The 15,036-nt window shown below is 39.2% G+C and overlaps 2 protein-coding genes across 3 annotated transcripts in view; one reads left to right on the top strand and one right to left on the bottom strand.

Moving 5' to 3' along the window:
* The window catches only part of acox3.L (acyl-CoA oxidase 3, pristanoyl L homeolog), a 73,609-nt gene extending 60,049 nt beyond the window's left edge, over positions 1-13,560 (bottom strand). Inside the window, exons 1-4 of one of the 2 annotated variants that reach the window (XM_018228433.2) lie at positions 13,415-13,560; positions 4,859-5,043; positions 3,275-3,508; positions 28-102 (exon numbers count right to left, since the gene is read on the bottom strand). In XM_018228433.2, the coding sequence (XP_018083922.1) occupies positions 28-102; positions 3,275-3,508; positions 4,859-5,020 (471 nt within the window). In that variant the 5' untranslated portion in view covers positions 5,021-5,043; positions 13,415-13,560. Of the gene's footprint in view, positions 1-27; positions 103-3,274; positions 3,509-4,858; positions 5,044-11,601; positions 11,653-13,414 lie in introns of those variants that run through there. The other variant, XM_018228439.2, reaches the window with a different exon arrangement.
* A 318-nt stretch (positions 13,561-13,878) lies between these two features.
* Positions 13,879-15,036, top strand: part of trmt44.L (tRNA methyltransferase 44 homolog L homeolog) — a 33,333-nt gene continuing 32,175 nt past the window's right edge. The window contains 1 exon segment of the mRNA NM_001089055.1: positions 13,879-14,299. Coding sequence (NP_001082524.1) covers positions 13,930-14,299 — 370 coding nt within the window. The 5' untranslated portion in view covers positions 13,879-13,929.

The raw sequence follows: 15,036 nt of genomic DNA, 5'->3' as shown, positions 1-15,036 counted from the left end.
ATGATATGAAGGTGTTGCTTTACTTACCTCCATCGCTTGTACTTGTGTTAAAAACTGGTTGTGCCTTTCAGATCCTGCACTTCCAACAGCACCAGCGAACACCTGGAAAACAGATGATAAATGCTGAGCTAAAATACATTAAAATATTATTACAAATAAAACTCTTTGGACACCAATTAATTTTTGTACCATAATGCTTCATCCCAGAGATGTTTTGTCAAAAATGGTATTGGCCTATGGCTGCAATAGGCAGGTAAATGTGACTGGTGTCAAGTGTCACCAACAATGTTCCAGCATATAGGGGGTTATTTATTAAAGTCCGAATGTCAAATTAATAATAATTTTAATATAAAATCCAACTTAATTTATCGATTTTATTATACCCCGAGGATGGAAAAAGTCTGAATCCGAGAATACTGCATCTCAGACCTTCCAAGGTTGTATATAAGTTAATGGAAAAGTCCCTATCTTATTTGGAATATTTTGTGATCTGCACTGGAATTAGCCCAAAAAACCGACTATTTTGGACTTTACTGGTAAAAATCCAAAAACATTCGGGCTTTTAGCGAAAAAGCCACAAAAAAAAAAAAAATCGAGCGGTTCAGATTTCCACTTGGTTTTTTCAGATTGTTCCCTGATCCGATTAAATCGTGATTTTATAATAATAAATAAGCTTCAATTGTGGATTCTAGTTTGGTCGAACTTTTTTAATTAAATTACTCCGGGAAGAATAGAAACTGTTATAGCATCAAGAAAGAAACAACTTCATATTAATACCCTTGGTTTGGGAACAAAATGCAGGACAGACTAATGACTGATGTTTCCAGTCAGACACTCTTGATAGCCCTTCATTGGGATCTATTGTATCAACATAACACAGGGAAGCCCATTTCTCAAAGGTCAAATTCATGTGTTTTTTTTTTTTTTTTTTTTTAAAAATCTAAATTCGACTGGGAGGAAAAAATTTAATATCTAAAACTTGAACCAATATTACCAACCTGAAAACTCAATGCATTCAGTAGTTGTGGAACAAATCCAGGGCAGCAACTTGTCTGCAAAGTTCTTTATTGGGATAATGAGTTACACAACATGTTTCGGGCCCACGCCCTTTATCAAGTGTAAAAAGGAACAACCAAAAACAATCATTTATAATCTCATGTGACTACCAGCAGTGCAGTATGGGTAAAAGTTTTCCATTAACTATTTAGTGATATACATCTTAAAGTGCATTGTGCAACTAAAACTCCCATATGGCTGCACACAGTTCATCATGGATAAAACTTTTTCATTAACTATTTAGTGATATACATCTTAAAATGCATTGTGCAATTATAACTCCCATATGGCTACACACAGTTCATCATAGATAAAACTTTTTCATTAACTATCAGTGATATACATCTTAAAGTGCATAATAGAGATTTTACAAATTTATAAAAGCCTCTCACAGTGTAAAATTACAAAATATGATCTCTAATAAATATTGTAAAAACTTAATGTGACCCAATTCATCTAGCTATTAAAAGTGACACACATTATTTTATATAATACATATTGAAATCCCACTGAAACATAACGTTAAAACCAGGTTACTGCTCAATCCGCCTAACCTGTAAAAGACCTGCCATTAGCCTATCCAATGCAACATAAAGATTTCAAGTGAATTGGATAGGCTAATGGCAATTTCCTTGTTTTTACAGGTCTTTTACAGGTTAGACGGATTGAGCAGTAACCTGGTTTTAACGTTATGTTTCAGTGGGATTTCAACATGTATTATATAAAATAATGTGTGTCACTTTTAATAGCTAGATGAATTGGGTCACATTAAGTTTTTACAATATTTATTAGAGATCATATTTTGTAATTTTACACTTTGTGAGAGGCTTTTATAAATTTGTAAAATCTCTATTATGCACTTTAAGATGTATATCACTGATAGTTAATGAAAAAGTTTTATCCATGATGAACTGTGTGTAGCCATATGGGAGTTATAATTGCACAATGCACTTTAAGATGTATATCACTAAATAGTTAATGAAAAAGTTTTATCCATGATGAACTGTGTGCAGCCATATGGGAGTTATAGTTGCACAATGCACTTTAAGATGTATAACACTAAATAGTTAATGGAAAACTTTTACCCATACTGCACTGCTGGTAGTCACATGAGATTATAAATGATTGTTTTTGGTTGTTCCTTTTTACACTTGATAAAGGGCGTGGGCCCGAAACATGTTGTGTAACTCATTATCCCAATAAAGAACTTTGCAGACAAGTTGCTGCCCTGGATTTGTTCCACAAACTACTGAATGCATTGAACTATTGGGTATTACACACCGAATACCTGTGGAAGAAGCCAACAAAGAAATTCGGTGAGCTTGCTCTGAATATTATATTTGCAACCTGAAAACTCAAATCGAATTCTAATCAAATTTGACTAAACTCAAAGTCAGTAATGCTAATAACATCTTCAAATTGGTCAGTGGACCTCTCCTATTGACTTATACATGAACTCAGCAGGTTTAAGGTGGAGAATAGCCGAATTCGAATTATTCCCAGGGTATAGGTTTGATAAATCTCTAAATTCGGATTTAAATTAAAAAAGAGTTTGGATGATTCTCAAATCGAATTTGAGAGTTTTGACCAAAAAAAAAAAAAAAAATTTGAAAATTCAAATTTCCTATTCGACCCTTAATAAAGTGCATTGTGCTTCTTAAAGGAGAACCAAACCCTTGCTTATAAAATCCCCTAACCTACATAGACCCCCCTCCCTGCTCCCACCAGCCTAGGTGGTACCATTGGTAAATGCCCCTAACGCTTTACATAGCCCTTGGTGCAGATTCAAGGCATCGGAATTCACGGGCGCCATCTTCGGGTCTTCTTCTGGCGCTTCAGCAATTTTCGTGACTTTCGGCGCGTGCTCAGTTGTCGTGAAACAGAAGATTGCTCCAACTGCGCATGCGTCGTTATGCCACTCTCTTCCCGAAGAGAAGAAGATGGCGCCCGTGAACTCCGATGCCCTCAATCTGCACCGAGGGGTAAGTAAAGAGTTAAGGGCATTTACCAAAGGTACCACCTAGGCTGAGGGGGGAGCAGGGAGGGGTCTATGTAGGGTAGGGGTTTTTATTAGCAAGGGTTTGGTTCTCCTTTAAAGCAGTTTCCTTTGCATATACAGTACATGAGAGGTGCAAGCACAAAGACATATTTAAATCTGTATGTAGAAAAGAAGTGAATGCAAATGCAAAAAGAAGTTTAAAGCTGATGTATGATATACCTGAGTATTCAGAAAATATTTAGCTCCAAGAGACCAATCGTACATGCCCAAGCAATTTATAAGAGCTAAAACTTTCTGCGGCTTCTCAAACGTCTGTTGCAGAGTCAGGAAGTTATATTCAAAGATTCTCTTGCACCGTCGGAATGTCAGTTCTCTGTATTTCTCCATGGACAAGTCCTGTCCCGGATGTCGATGGAACAGTGGATCATTCTCTAGAGCAGAGAAGATTTTCTTCTGGATGAAGAGAAAAGTGAAAAAAAAATTAAAAAAATGCAGTGCTGTACAAGAATATAAAAATCATTAATATGTTTATATATATATATATATATATATATATATATATATATATATATATATATATATATATACATATATACACATATATACATACACACACACACTCTGGATCAGCATCTCATATATTCATTAGTTATTTAGCTTTTTATTCAGCAGCTCTACAGTTTGCAAATTCAGCAATCTGGTTGGTAAGGTACAGTTTACCCTAGCAACCATGCATTGATTTGAATAAAAGACTGGAATATGAATAGGAGAGGACCTGAATACTAATAAAAAGTAGCAGTAACAATACATTTGTAGCCTTACAGAGCATTTGTTTTTAGATGGTGTCAGTGACCCTCATTTGAAAGCTGGAAAGAGTCAGAAGAAGGAGGCAAATAATCCAAAAACTATAAAAAATAAATAATGAGTGCCAGTTGGAAACTTGCTTAGAATTAGCCATTCTATGTCATAATAAAAGTCAACTTAAAGGTGAGCCAACCCTTTAATTAGGCAAGAAGGTATAATTAAGACTCCCTATTCAGTACCCAGGTACTAGAACACATGGGGATAATATATTTATATAGATGAACAGAATGGTATCTCACGTAAATACACTGCAGTTTTTGAAGGAATATTTTAACTAATTTATTTTGTTATGTATCAATAAAGTCTGTCTTTTTAATATAACTTACATTAGCAAGACCTCTTTTTAAGACATTTTTTCTCATTATATCTTGTAAGGTTATTAGGAGAGCTCCACGTCCTGCTGCCTCCTTTCCCAGGCTGTACAGGGGAGCCGGCAGCACTCAGCACACTGCACTATAGAAAAGGAACCAGTCAGCAGCTTTTGATGGTGCGACTGCAGGGCTGTGATTGGCTGTCCCCCTCCTACTGTGCTTCTGCCAGGGACCATTAGGACACACCCACCCCTCATTTGAAACATGGACAGGGACCAGTGAACTATAGGGAGCTCTAGTAAAGGGTCAATTTTTAAAGACAATATTAATTTACACCCAAAAGTAAAACTATCACCATACAGTATACATCATTTTTTATTTATTCTTTATGTCTCCTTTAAAATAGAACTTTCACACGCCTCATGCCACACAGATAGCTTTTGAAGTAGTAATTATGGGTGAAGACTCAAAACCATCTTTGGGAACCAAGAAAAAAAAAAGAGTTGACAAAACTAGTGTTTCCAGAGCCAAAGGATCACCCTAAATAAAAGTCTAAAATAAGTTGCCTTACATTTGCTCACATCTGGGCAGCCCCCTATTAACAGTCGGTCAAACACTTTAAACTCACCTTAAATAGGATAAGTTCTTCATCATCCAAAAAAGAGACCATTTCCTTCCAATTAAAAGAGGCTTTTCTTCTATACTCCGAGAGAGGCCCGTGAGGTAAATCTGAAAGCAGCTCATCCTGAATAGTTTGGTCCCGGGCTACGCTGCCTTTGACTGTGTTCATTGCGATGAAGTGTGTTCTGTTACCTGGAATAACAAGGTAGGTTATAAAAAAATCTCTATAACAGACTTTTCATATAACCAGGCTTATATAAATCTCACGGGCCTCCGATGTAAGCACATGCAGAACAAAAAACCTTTCCTGAATAAAGCAGAGTTATATGAAATCAGTGCCTTTCTAAGATATTAAGGGATACATGTGTTGTTAATATGAATGAATTTTGTTACAACAGCTCCACCTGCTGGTCAGTTTCCTACCAGTCTGACCACCAAGTAGTCAAGGAAGTTGTCAGGAGAAAGAAAGAGGCTGCTCTCATGTTCTTCTGCTTAGGAAACATGTGAGAAAGGTTTCTAATTTTTCTTTCTAACCAGAAGAACATCAGAGCAGTCTCTTTCTCCCTCCTTGACTTGACTTCCTTGACAGCAAATATAGGTTTGGATGGAGCACATAAGACACAGTCATAAAGGATCCTAGTGATCCAAAACATTTTGTAATTCAATAAATAATTATTTGCGGCAGAGACTGCGTCTTATGTGCTCCATCCAAACCTATGTTTGCTGAAATTGTCTGTGGGTCTTCTGGTGTGGCCTGACTGGAGAGTGAGCATGATACACAGGTGAAGGTGACTGAACGAATTTTCTGAAAGCTACTTGACTTCCTGGACTACCTGGTGGTCAGACTGGTCAGAAAATGACCAGCAGGTGGTGATGTAACAAAATTACATGTATCCTTTAATATCTTGGAATTAAAAAAAAAAAATAATGAATGTATATTGCAAAAGTTCTTAGAATAGAATCCTCATCAATTTTACATTCACATGTTTTTAAGGTTTACTTATCCTTTAAATCCTGCCTACGCTCTTCTAAATTCATTTTCTGTTCCAGCACTCATGTGCACCTTTTCAAATTAAACATAAAGCCCAAATCTTTTTTACACATACATACCTGTTATAAATGTATTCATCTTAGCTGTCAATCATATTTTGCCTGCCCCGCCTTTATAGAGACCATAGAAGACCATACAGTGTATAGTCTCTTGTACAGTATCTGTCAGTTTGGCCTGCAGGCTGACTGGTCAGATTCTGAGCGTGATGAGCCACCTTAAAGGACCAGTAACATCAAAAAATTCAATTGTTTTAAAGTAATAAAAATATAATGTAGTGGTGCCCTGCACTAGTATAACTGTTGTGTTTGCTTCAGAAACACTATTTTAGCTTATTTAAATAAGATGCTGTGTAGCCATGGGGGCAGCCATTCAAAGGAGAAAAGGCTCAGGTTACACAGCAGATGAGCTCTGCAGAACATAATGTTATGTTATCCACTATTTATCCTGTGCCATATAGTATTTTAGCAATAGCGATTTTCCGCCATTGCTACACAGCAGCTTGTTTATATAAACTATAGTAGTGTTTCTGAAGCAAACACATCAGTTTTACCAGTGCAGGGCAACACTACATGATATTGTCATTAATTTAAATTACTTTCATTTTTTGGTGTTACTGTTCCTTTAAAACATCTTATATTAGTCTCTTCCACACACTAAAATGTAGAAAACACGCTTGCCGGACTCACTTGATATCACTGTGCGGGTACAGCCCGTGATTAGTGATGGGCGAATTCATTCGCCAGGCATGGATTCACAGAGAATTTCCGCATATCACCACCTGCGAATTGTTTCGCGAAAATTCACTGGCAAAAAAATTTCGCTGAGACAAAAAAGTCGCTAGTGTAAAAATTGTCGCTAGTCAAAATAATTTTGATGCCCATTGACTTCAATGTGTTTCGCAAATTTTTCATCATTTAGCGAATTTTGATTCGTGATTCACCCATCAATACCAGTGATGGGTATCTTGCCAAAAATTGGCACATGTGCATTAGACACCAAGAATTCCTAGAGCTGTGCTTTGGACTTGCCTTGATGTCCCTGTGCCTGTTCCTGCCTTCCTCCTGCTGAATAAAGCTACTCTAGATTATTAAATGGGGTCGTTCAATGTAATGAAAATATAATGTACTGATGTCCTGCACTGGTAAAACTGGTGTGTTTGCTTTAGAAACACTACTTTAGTTCATATAAACAAGCTGCTGTGTAGCCATGGGGGCAGCCATTCAAAGCTGGAAAAGAATCTGTTATCTACTGTGTATCCTGTGCTTGACTGGCTGCCCCAATGGCTACACAGCAGCTTGTTTATATAAACTATAGTAGAACTTATCTGTTATCTACTGTGTATCCTGTGCTTGAATGGCTGCCCCCATGGCTACACAGCAGCTTGTTTATATAAACTATAGTAGTACTTATCTGTTATCTACTGTGTATCCTGTGCTTGACTGGCTGCCCCCATGGCTACACAGCAGCTTGTTTATATAAACTACAGTAGTACTTATCTGTTATCTACTGTGTATCCTGTGCTTGAATGGCTGCCCCCATGGCTACACAGCAGCTTGTTTATATAAACTATAGTAGTACTTATCTGTTATCTACTGTGTATCCTGTGCTTGAATGGCTGCCCCCATGGCTACACAGCAGCTTGTTTATATAAACTATAGTAGTACTTATCTGTTATCTACTGTGTATCCTGTGCTTGACTGGCTGCCCCCATGGCTACACAGCAGCTTGTTTATATAAACTATAGTAGTACTTATCTGTTATCTACTGTGTATCCTGTGCTTGACTGGCTGCCCCCATGGCTACACAGCAGCTTGTTTATATAAACTACAGTAGTACTTATCTGTTATCTACTGTGTATCCTGTGCTTGAATGGCTGCCTCCATGGCTACACAGCAGCTTGTTTATATAAACTATAGTAGTACGTATCTGTTATCTACTGTGTATCCTGTGCTTGAATGGCTGCCCCATGGCTACACAGCAGCTTGTTTATATAAACTATAGCAGTGTTTCTGAAGCAAACACACCAGTTTTAACAGTGCAGCACAACAGTACATTATATTGTCATTACTTTAAAACACTTTAATTTTTTGGTGTTACTGTTCCTTTACTTTTAGTATGTGTTTTAGTATGTTATAGAATGACTAATTCTAAGCAACTTTTCAGTTGGACTTCATATTTTCTTTTTTTATTAAAGTTATTTGCCTTCTTCTTCTGATTCTTTCCAGCTTTCGAATGGTGTTCACTGACTTCATCCTCATCTATTGTTATTGCTACTTTTTATTACTCATCTTTCTATTCAGGCCTCTACTATATATATATGCCAGTCTCTTATTCAAATCAATGCATGGTTGCTAGGGTAATTTGGACCTTAACAAACAGATTGTTGAAACTGCAAACTGGAGAACTGCTGAATGAAAAGCTAAATAACTTAAAAGCTACAAAAAATAAAAAAGGAAACCCAATTAAAAATTGTCTCAGACAACATCATACTAAGAGTTTACTCAAATGTGAACAACCCCTTTAATTCCAACCTGCCCGTTTCCCAGCCAGCCTCCTCTTTTGTCCCCCAAATGCTAATGCTCCCTGGCAGCCATTCACAGGGCGGTATGGCTACTGATCCTGAAACATATACAGGTATAGGATCCGTTATCTGGAAACTCATTATCCAAATAATGGAAAAGCAGTCTCCGTTTTATCCAAATAATCCAAATTTTTAAAAATTATTTTCTTTTTCACTGTAATATTAAAAATGTACCTTGGGGTTATTTAATGTTTACATGATTTTCTAGTAGACTTGAGGTATGAAGATCCTAATTACGGAAAGATCCGTTATCCGGAAAACCCCAGGTCCCATATCTGTAATTTCATTTAGGGACAATTGAACACCAGAACTAGGGATGCACCGAATCCACTATTTTGGATTCGGCCAAACCCCCGAATCCTTCGTGAAAGATTCGGCCGAATACTGAACTGAATTTGCATATGCAAATTATGGGTGGGAAGGGGAAATCATCTTTTACTTCCTTGTTTTGTGACAAAAAGTCACTCAATTTCCCTCCCCACCCCTAATTTGCATATTCAAATTAGGTTTCGGATTCAGTTGGGCCGGGCAGAAGGATTCGGCCGAATCCAAATCCTGGTGAAAAAGCCAAATCCTGAACTGAATCCTGGATTCAGTGCATCCCTAACCAGTACTGATGTGTACTCAGTACTGCATAGAATTATGTAAACCTTTCGACCAAGGCAAAACAAACTGCTAATCAAAGTAAAAGATAGGTATTCTTCCCAACGAGAGTTAATGCTTTACTAACTTATTCTAGTACATCTACATGTAGATACAGACAAAACTGTACAGAAATGCGTACGGATTTTTCCATTGAAAAGGTAATGAGAAAGTTGAAGTAAGAAGCTACTAAATCTAAATCCTTGCCAAATGTGAGCAAAATATTAAGCTTTATGAGTGTGCCTTTTTGATTTTCAATAGCGACGGCATATATAGAATTTTACTGCAAGTGTGCATAATAGCCAAGGTTATGATGTAAAAGATTGCACGCTAAGTAATGTGGAATACATCTAGATATCATCTGAAATCTCGTCAGAATATTATGCTGGTATTCTAGCTGTTATGTGATCTTGATTGGTAAAGCTGATACTGTATCTCCCCAGAGTTCCAAAGTCCTTAAAGTTCACTCTGTATCTCTCATTCTTTGCCAGACTGTGTGACAGAGGGATAAGCTGCATTTCCATTTATCTCCACAGTAGAATCGGTACCACTCCTTGTTGCTGTCTGAAGTCAACAAGCATGCAATCAGGGACGGATTTACATAGCAGGCACCCCTAGGCCCGCTGCCGTTGTCGCCCCATCCCCTCCCTTTTATTTGCACAAATTTCCATTGGGACCGGAGAAATGGGGATAGGCACACGGGGAATTTAAAAAACAATCACATCTCCTGCGCATCTCCAGTGTCTCTGAACCAATGTGGGTGAGGTTGGGCAGCATGCCGTCCCCTAAAATCCTGCCGCCCTAGGCCCGGCCTTGGTGGCGTTTCCAGAAATCTGGGCCTGCATGCAATTCGATAAACAGAACCAATTCTGCATATTTTTATGTTTGTATGCACAACTGATCTTGGCCAATATATTCAAGCCATGCATATCAGTTGGTTAATAGTTTGAGCAGGTTTGAAAAATGTAATGTAGCAATTCCCCATATTGCCTAGTGCATTGCACATCAGCAGATGAGCTGCAGCTCCTACTCACTTGCTGCGGCTCCCATTCCACCACTGACTGTGCTTTTTCTGCCCCGGTCTCAGCACACCACACTCCCTTGCTACACTTCATATGCATCCTGGGAGTGTTTCACTGCTTTTCAATGAAGGGGCGAGTTTTAATTACAGGGTGGATGGGGAGACTGTGTTGACATATCTTTAAAAAAAATCTCAATTTTTTTTTATGTGTCTCTAGTTTTTCAAATGATATGGTAACCTTACTTTAAAATATCACCTTTTTATTACACGCCTAAGTCAAAAGTTAATAGATTCACAACTCCAATCTGTTCTAAATGCTGCTGCTAGACTCATTTATCCATCTCACAGGTCAACATCAGCTGCTCCCCTTTGTATATCCCTTCACTGGACCCAATCTCCTGTAAAATCAAATTCAAACTACTCAAACTTAAATTCGAGGCCCTTTACAATGAAGCCCCTCCCTATATTTCATCACTGATATCCAAATACTCTCCTTTACGCAACGTTTGCTCTGCTTCTGACCTTCGCCTCACTTCTCCTCTGATCACTTCTGCCCATTCTTGTCAAGACTTCTCTCAGGCTTCTGCTTTTCTCTGGAACTCTCTGCCTCAAGCCGTCAGAATTTCTCCTTCTTTCCAAACGCTCATTAAAGACCCACCGGTTTAGGGAAGCTTATTCAATGTACCTTAATTAATCAGTCATTGCTGTATCATAACTTACATTTTTTTCTAGAATCCTTATGTCTCAATTGTACCCTAACCTTTAGTTTGTTAACTATTGTGAGTAGGGCCCTCTAATCCTATCTGTAAACCCTTGTTTGTTATTCACCATTTTTTCTCCTGTTGTTATAAACCAGGGGTCAGCAACCTTTACTATCAAAAGAGCCATTTTGCCACCTCTTCCACTAAAGAAAATTAGTCTGGAGCCACAAAACATAACATAGCTTATACACTTTTAAAACACTAAATAGCCCTATTAAATTATAGTGTTTTCATCTGTTTAATGTGACTTCTGTTTCTGAAGCTCCGTGCTGATCTTCCCTCTCTTGTCTTGAGTGTGTGACCAGGGTAAGGTCCATGAGGAATCATCTTGCTCCTGCTCAGTCTTGCCTGTCACTCCTGGGACGTCTTTACAGCCCTCGCTCCTGCTGGTGGCTTCTTGAGTGTGCAACCGCGGTAAGCTAACCGCTAGCTTACCGCGGTCACACACTCAAGAAGCCGCCAGCAGGTGTGGGCTGTATAGCCGACATGACAGGCAAAGCCGCAAGATTGAGCCACAGCAAGCAGGATGAAGAGCCACATGAGGCTCCGGAGCCTCAGGTTGCCTACCCCTGTTATAAACTGAGGCAAAGCACCGCTTATGATGTCGGCACTATATAAATAAATGATGATGATAGATTTCAGTACAAACAAAACAATAAAAAAAGTAAAATGCCTGTTAAAAGGGGTGGTTTACCTTCAAGTTAACTTTTAGTATGTTTTAGAATGACTAGTTCTATGCAACTTTCCAATTGGTCTTCATTATTTATTTTATGATTTGCCTTTTTCTTCTGATTCTTTCCAGCTTCCAAATGGGGGTCACTGACCACATCTAAAAAACAAATGCTCTGTAAGGATACACATTTATTGTTATTGCTCCTTTTTATTACTCATCTTTCTATTCAGGCCCTCTCCAATTCATATTCCAGTTTGTCATTCAGATCAATGCATTGTTGCTAGGTTAAGTTGGACCCTAGCAACCAGATTGCTGAAACTTTCAACTGAAGAGCTGCTGAATAAAAAGCTAAATAATTCACAAACCACAAATAATAAAAAATGAAAACCAAAAATTGTCACAGAATCTCTCTGTACATCATAATAAAAGTTAACTCAAAGGTGAACATACAAGGCTGCAGGGGTGCACGTACTTTACATGAGAATTCTAAATGATCAGATTGCAGGTCATTCTGGGCTGTTGCGATCACTGCTCACCAGCTCAAAGGGCATGTAAAGGCAAAAAAATAAAATCCTATTTTTACTTTCTTTAATGAAATGGAAACATATCTCCAATATACTTTAATTAAAAAATGTGTACCATTTTTATAAGAAACCTGACTGTATGCAGTGAAATTCTCCCTTCATTTACTGCTGTGGATAGGAATTGTCAGACGGTCCCTAGCTGCCCTGCAGGGAAACAATCATACTTATGAACAGCAGGGGGAGCCCCCGCCTTACTTCCCAGCCATGCAGAACTCAAGCAGCTTTGTTTATGACGATCCCTAAGCAGCCCAGACCACACTGAGCATGTGCACAGTCTTAGTCTTGCAAAGAAGTTTCACAAAGTTACAAGATGGTGACCCCCTGTAGCCAACTTTGAAAGCATAAATTATTTGTTTGATTAGGCTTGTGGTGCAGTAAGTTCATGTTTATATTTAGTATACAAAATACAGCATTTCTAGCCTTATTCTATTTTAGACTTTACATGCCCTTTAAGATCTACTGGTAGATCCCGTTATCTACCTTTTCGCCTCCCTGACCCAAGGGGTCCTCCAGCAACAGGGCTTGAGTAGATGAATTAATTTTACAGCACCACTAAAAATGATGATTTTTATGCAAACAATGAATGCAGAATGCATAGTTACATGCTATAAAAGTTGCTGAAACAAAACAGCATTAGAGTCACTGGAAGTGGCTGTAACAGCAGCTCAGTAAATATTCCTAAGAGCTACCAAGGAAACAAACCCTGCATGTTATGGGGGACCAGTTAAGAAAGGGGCCATGATGGATTTAGATTAGGGATGCACCGAATCTACAATTCATTTCGGGATCTGCCATTTTCAGCAGGAATCGGATTCGGCCAAATCCTTCTGCCGGCCGAACCGAATCCTGATTTGCAAATTAGGGGTGGGAGGGAAATTGCATGACTTTTTGTCAAAAGACAAGGAAGTAAAAAATGTTTCCCCTTCCCACACCTAATTTGCACATTAGGATTCGGTTCTGTATCCAGCCAATTCTTTTTAGAAGGATTCGGGGGTTCGGCTGAATTTTTCACTATGGATTTGGGGGCTCGGCAGAATCCAAAATTGTGGATTCGGTGCATCCCTAATTTAGATTGTAAGCTGTTTGAACAATGAATATGTGAGCCCTTTAAAAGCCAGTTTTATGTAATAAAAAAAAAAAAAGTCTTATTCCTCAAGTTTAGGTGAAAATAATGTTTCTTTATGGGCCAGCACATCCTAGTTACGCCATTATAAGCAATATTTACACCCCAATCCCTACAGACCCCTCACCTGGACACAAGAATCAGGTAATTCAGTCGCAGAACCGCACTGAAAGCAGCACTAGAAAGATACAGAGTTCACAAGTGACAGGGGGTGGGCAGGTAGGTGGAGCTAACACCGCGGCCATGTTTGTTTCGGTAGTGAAGGGCTTGTATATAGGGGGTATTGCCTGAAATCAAAATGGCCGCAGGGTAGTACAGACCCGGAAGTTTTTTCCGTTTCCTACAGTGACGTCAAAAGCTCGCGTCAACACAAAGGGGATTTTCTCGGTTCCTACAGGGGGTGGGCAGGTAGGCGCGGCTAACTCAGCGGCCATGTTTGTTTTGGCAGTGAAGGGTTTGTAAAGGGAGGCATTGCCTGAAAATAAAATGGCCGCAGAGGAGTAAAGACCCGGAAGTTTTTTTCGTTTCCTACAGTGACGTCAAAAGCTCGCGTCAACACAAAGTTGTCATCCACGTGAGGCCGTAGCTGAAAGAGAAGAGGAGAGAGTTCTATCAGTTATTAGCTTGTCCGTGTATGTGACGATGCCGGAGTTGGCTTCGGTGCTTGTAAGAGACGAGCGCTCAGTGCTTCCCGGGGGCTTCTGGGCTGCTGTCGCTGTGTGGCTGGAGAAGCCGCAGGTTCTGAACAAGCGACTGTGCGGTTCCACCGTAGGAAAGAAATGGGATCATGTGGGGGAAGAGAGCGAGTCTGAAGGGATCGATGTGGAGACGGCACTTGCTGCATTGCTGGAGGACATGTCGGGCCCGGGGCGGGATGAGGAGATGCTGAAGCTGATCAGCGGATACGGGAAGAGAGAAGAGGACAGTGGCTCGCTCACACTCCGGACTCTCATCCCCAAGGCGAACCCGCACTTTCCGTCGTGCCAGCCCCGCTGCGAGATTGTTATTCGAGGTACAAACCACGGGGAGAGCTCAGAGCCAAGGAAATGTGCACTTATAGCAATCATGTACACTTGCTGGTGCTGCAGATATTCTCCGTTTTCCCAATGCTCGTATAATGAATTTGCTGCAACAGCGCCACCTGCTGCTCATTTCAACTGACGACCTTCAGTTTGGGAGCAATAGATACATCTTTTTTTTATTTTTTTATAATTCTTTATTGTTTTAAAGGGGAACTCCTCAAAAAACATAACTTAATCTTTTTGAAAAGTAAACCTAATTTCAAGCATCTTTGCAATATACATCAATTAAAAAATATGCAGACTTTTTATGGTTTCTGACAATTCCCTAAGCCTAGCCCCCTACTCTCCTGCTGATCTGTCTGACTACTTTACTGAGCTGTCTGACTATTGTTACTTTGTATCAACAGCCTGTTGTCCTTAACCTGCAACCTCCAAACCCCACAATTCCCTGCACACATGATTTCAATAAGGAAAGGAACATGACCGTGCAATGCATTGTGGGTTATGTAGTTGCTGCATGCTGTCTGTAAGCTGTGGAGAAGTTGTTACAATTTGTAACATCAGTGTTTAGTCCCTCCTTCCCTGCCAGGATTTGAAATGATGCAGAAAGAGAAGAACTGTTAAACAGCTGGATTTCAGCATAGAAAATGGCATTTATTCATACTTTTTGAAGAAACTTGTTATCTGTCATTGGTATATTAGAGGTTTCTGTGTTATGTGGGCCTCT

The sequence above is a fragment of the Xenopus laevis genome, chromosome 1L (genome assembly GCF_017654675.1).
Source record: "Xenopus laevis strain J_2021 chromosome 1L, Xenopus_laevis_v10.1, whole genome shotgun sequence".
NCBI classification, from domain to species: Eukaryota; Metazoa; Chordata; class Amphibia; order Anura; family Pipidae; genus Xenopus; species Xenopus laevis.
This window is presented reverse-complemented; position numbering and strand designations above follow the sequence as displayed.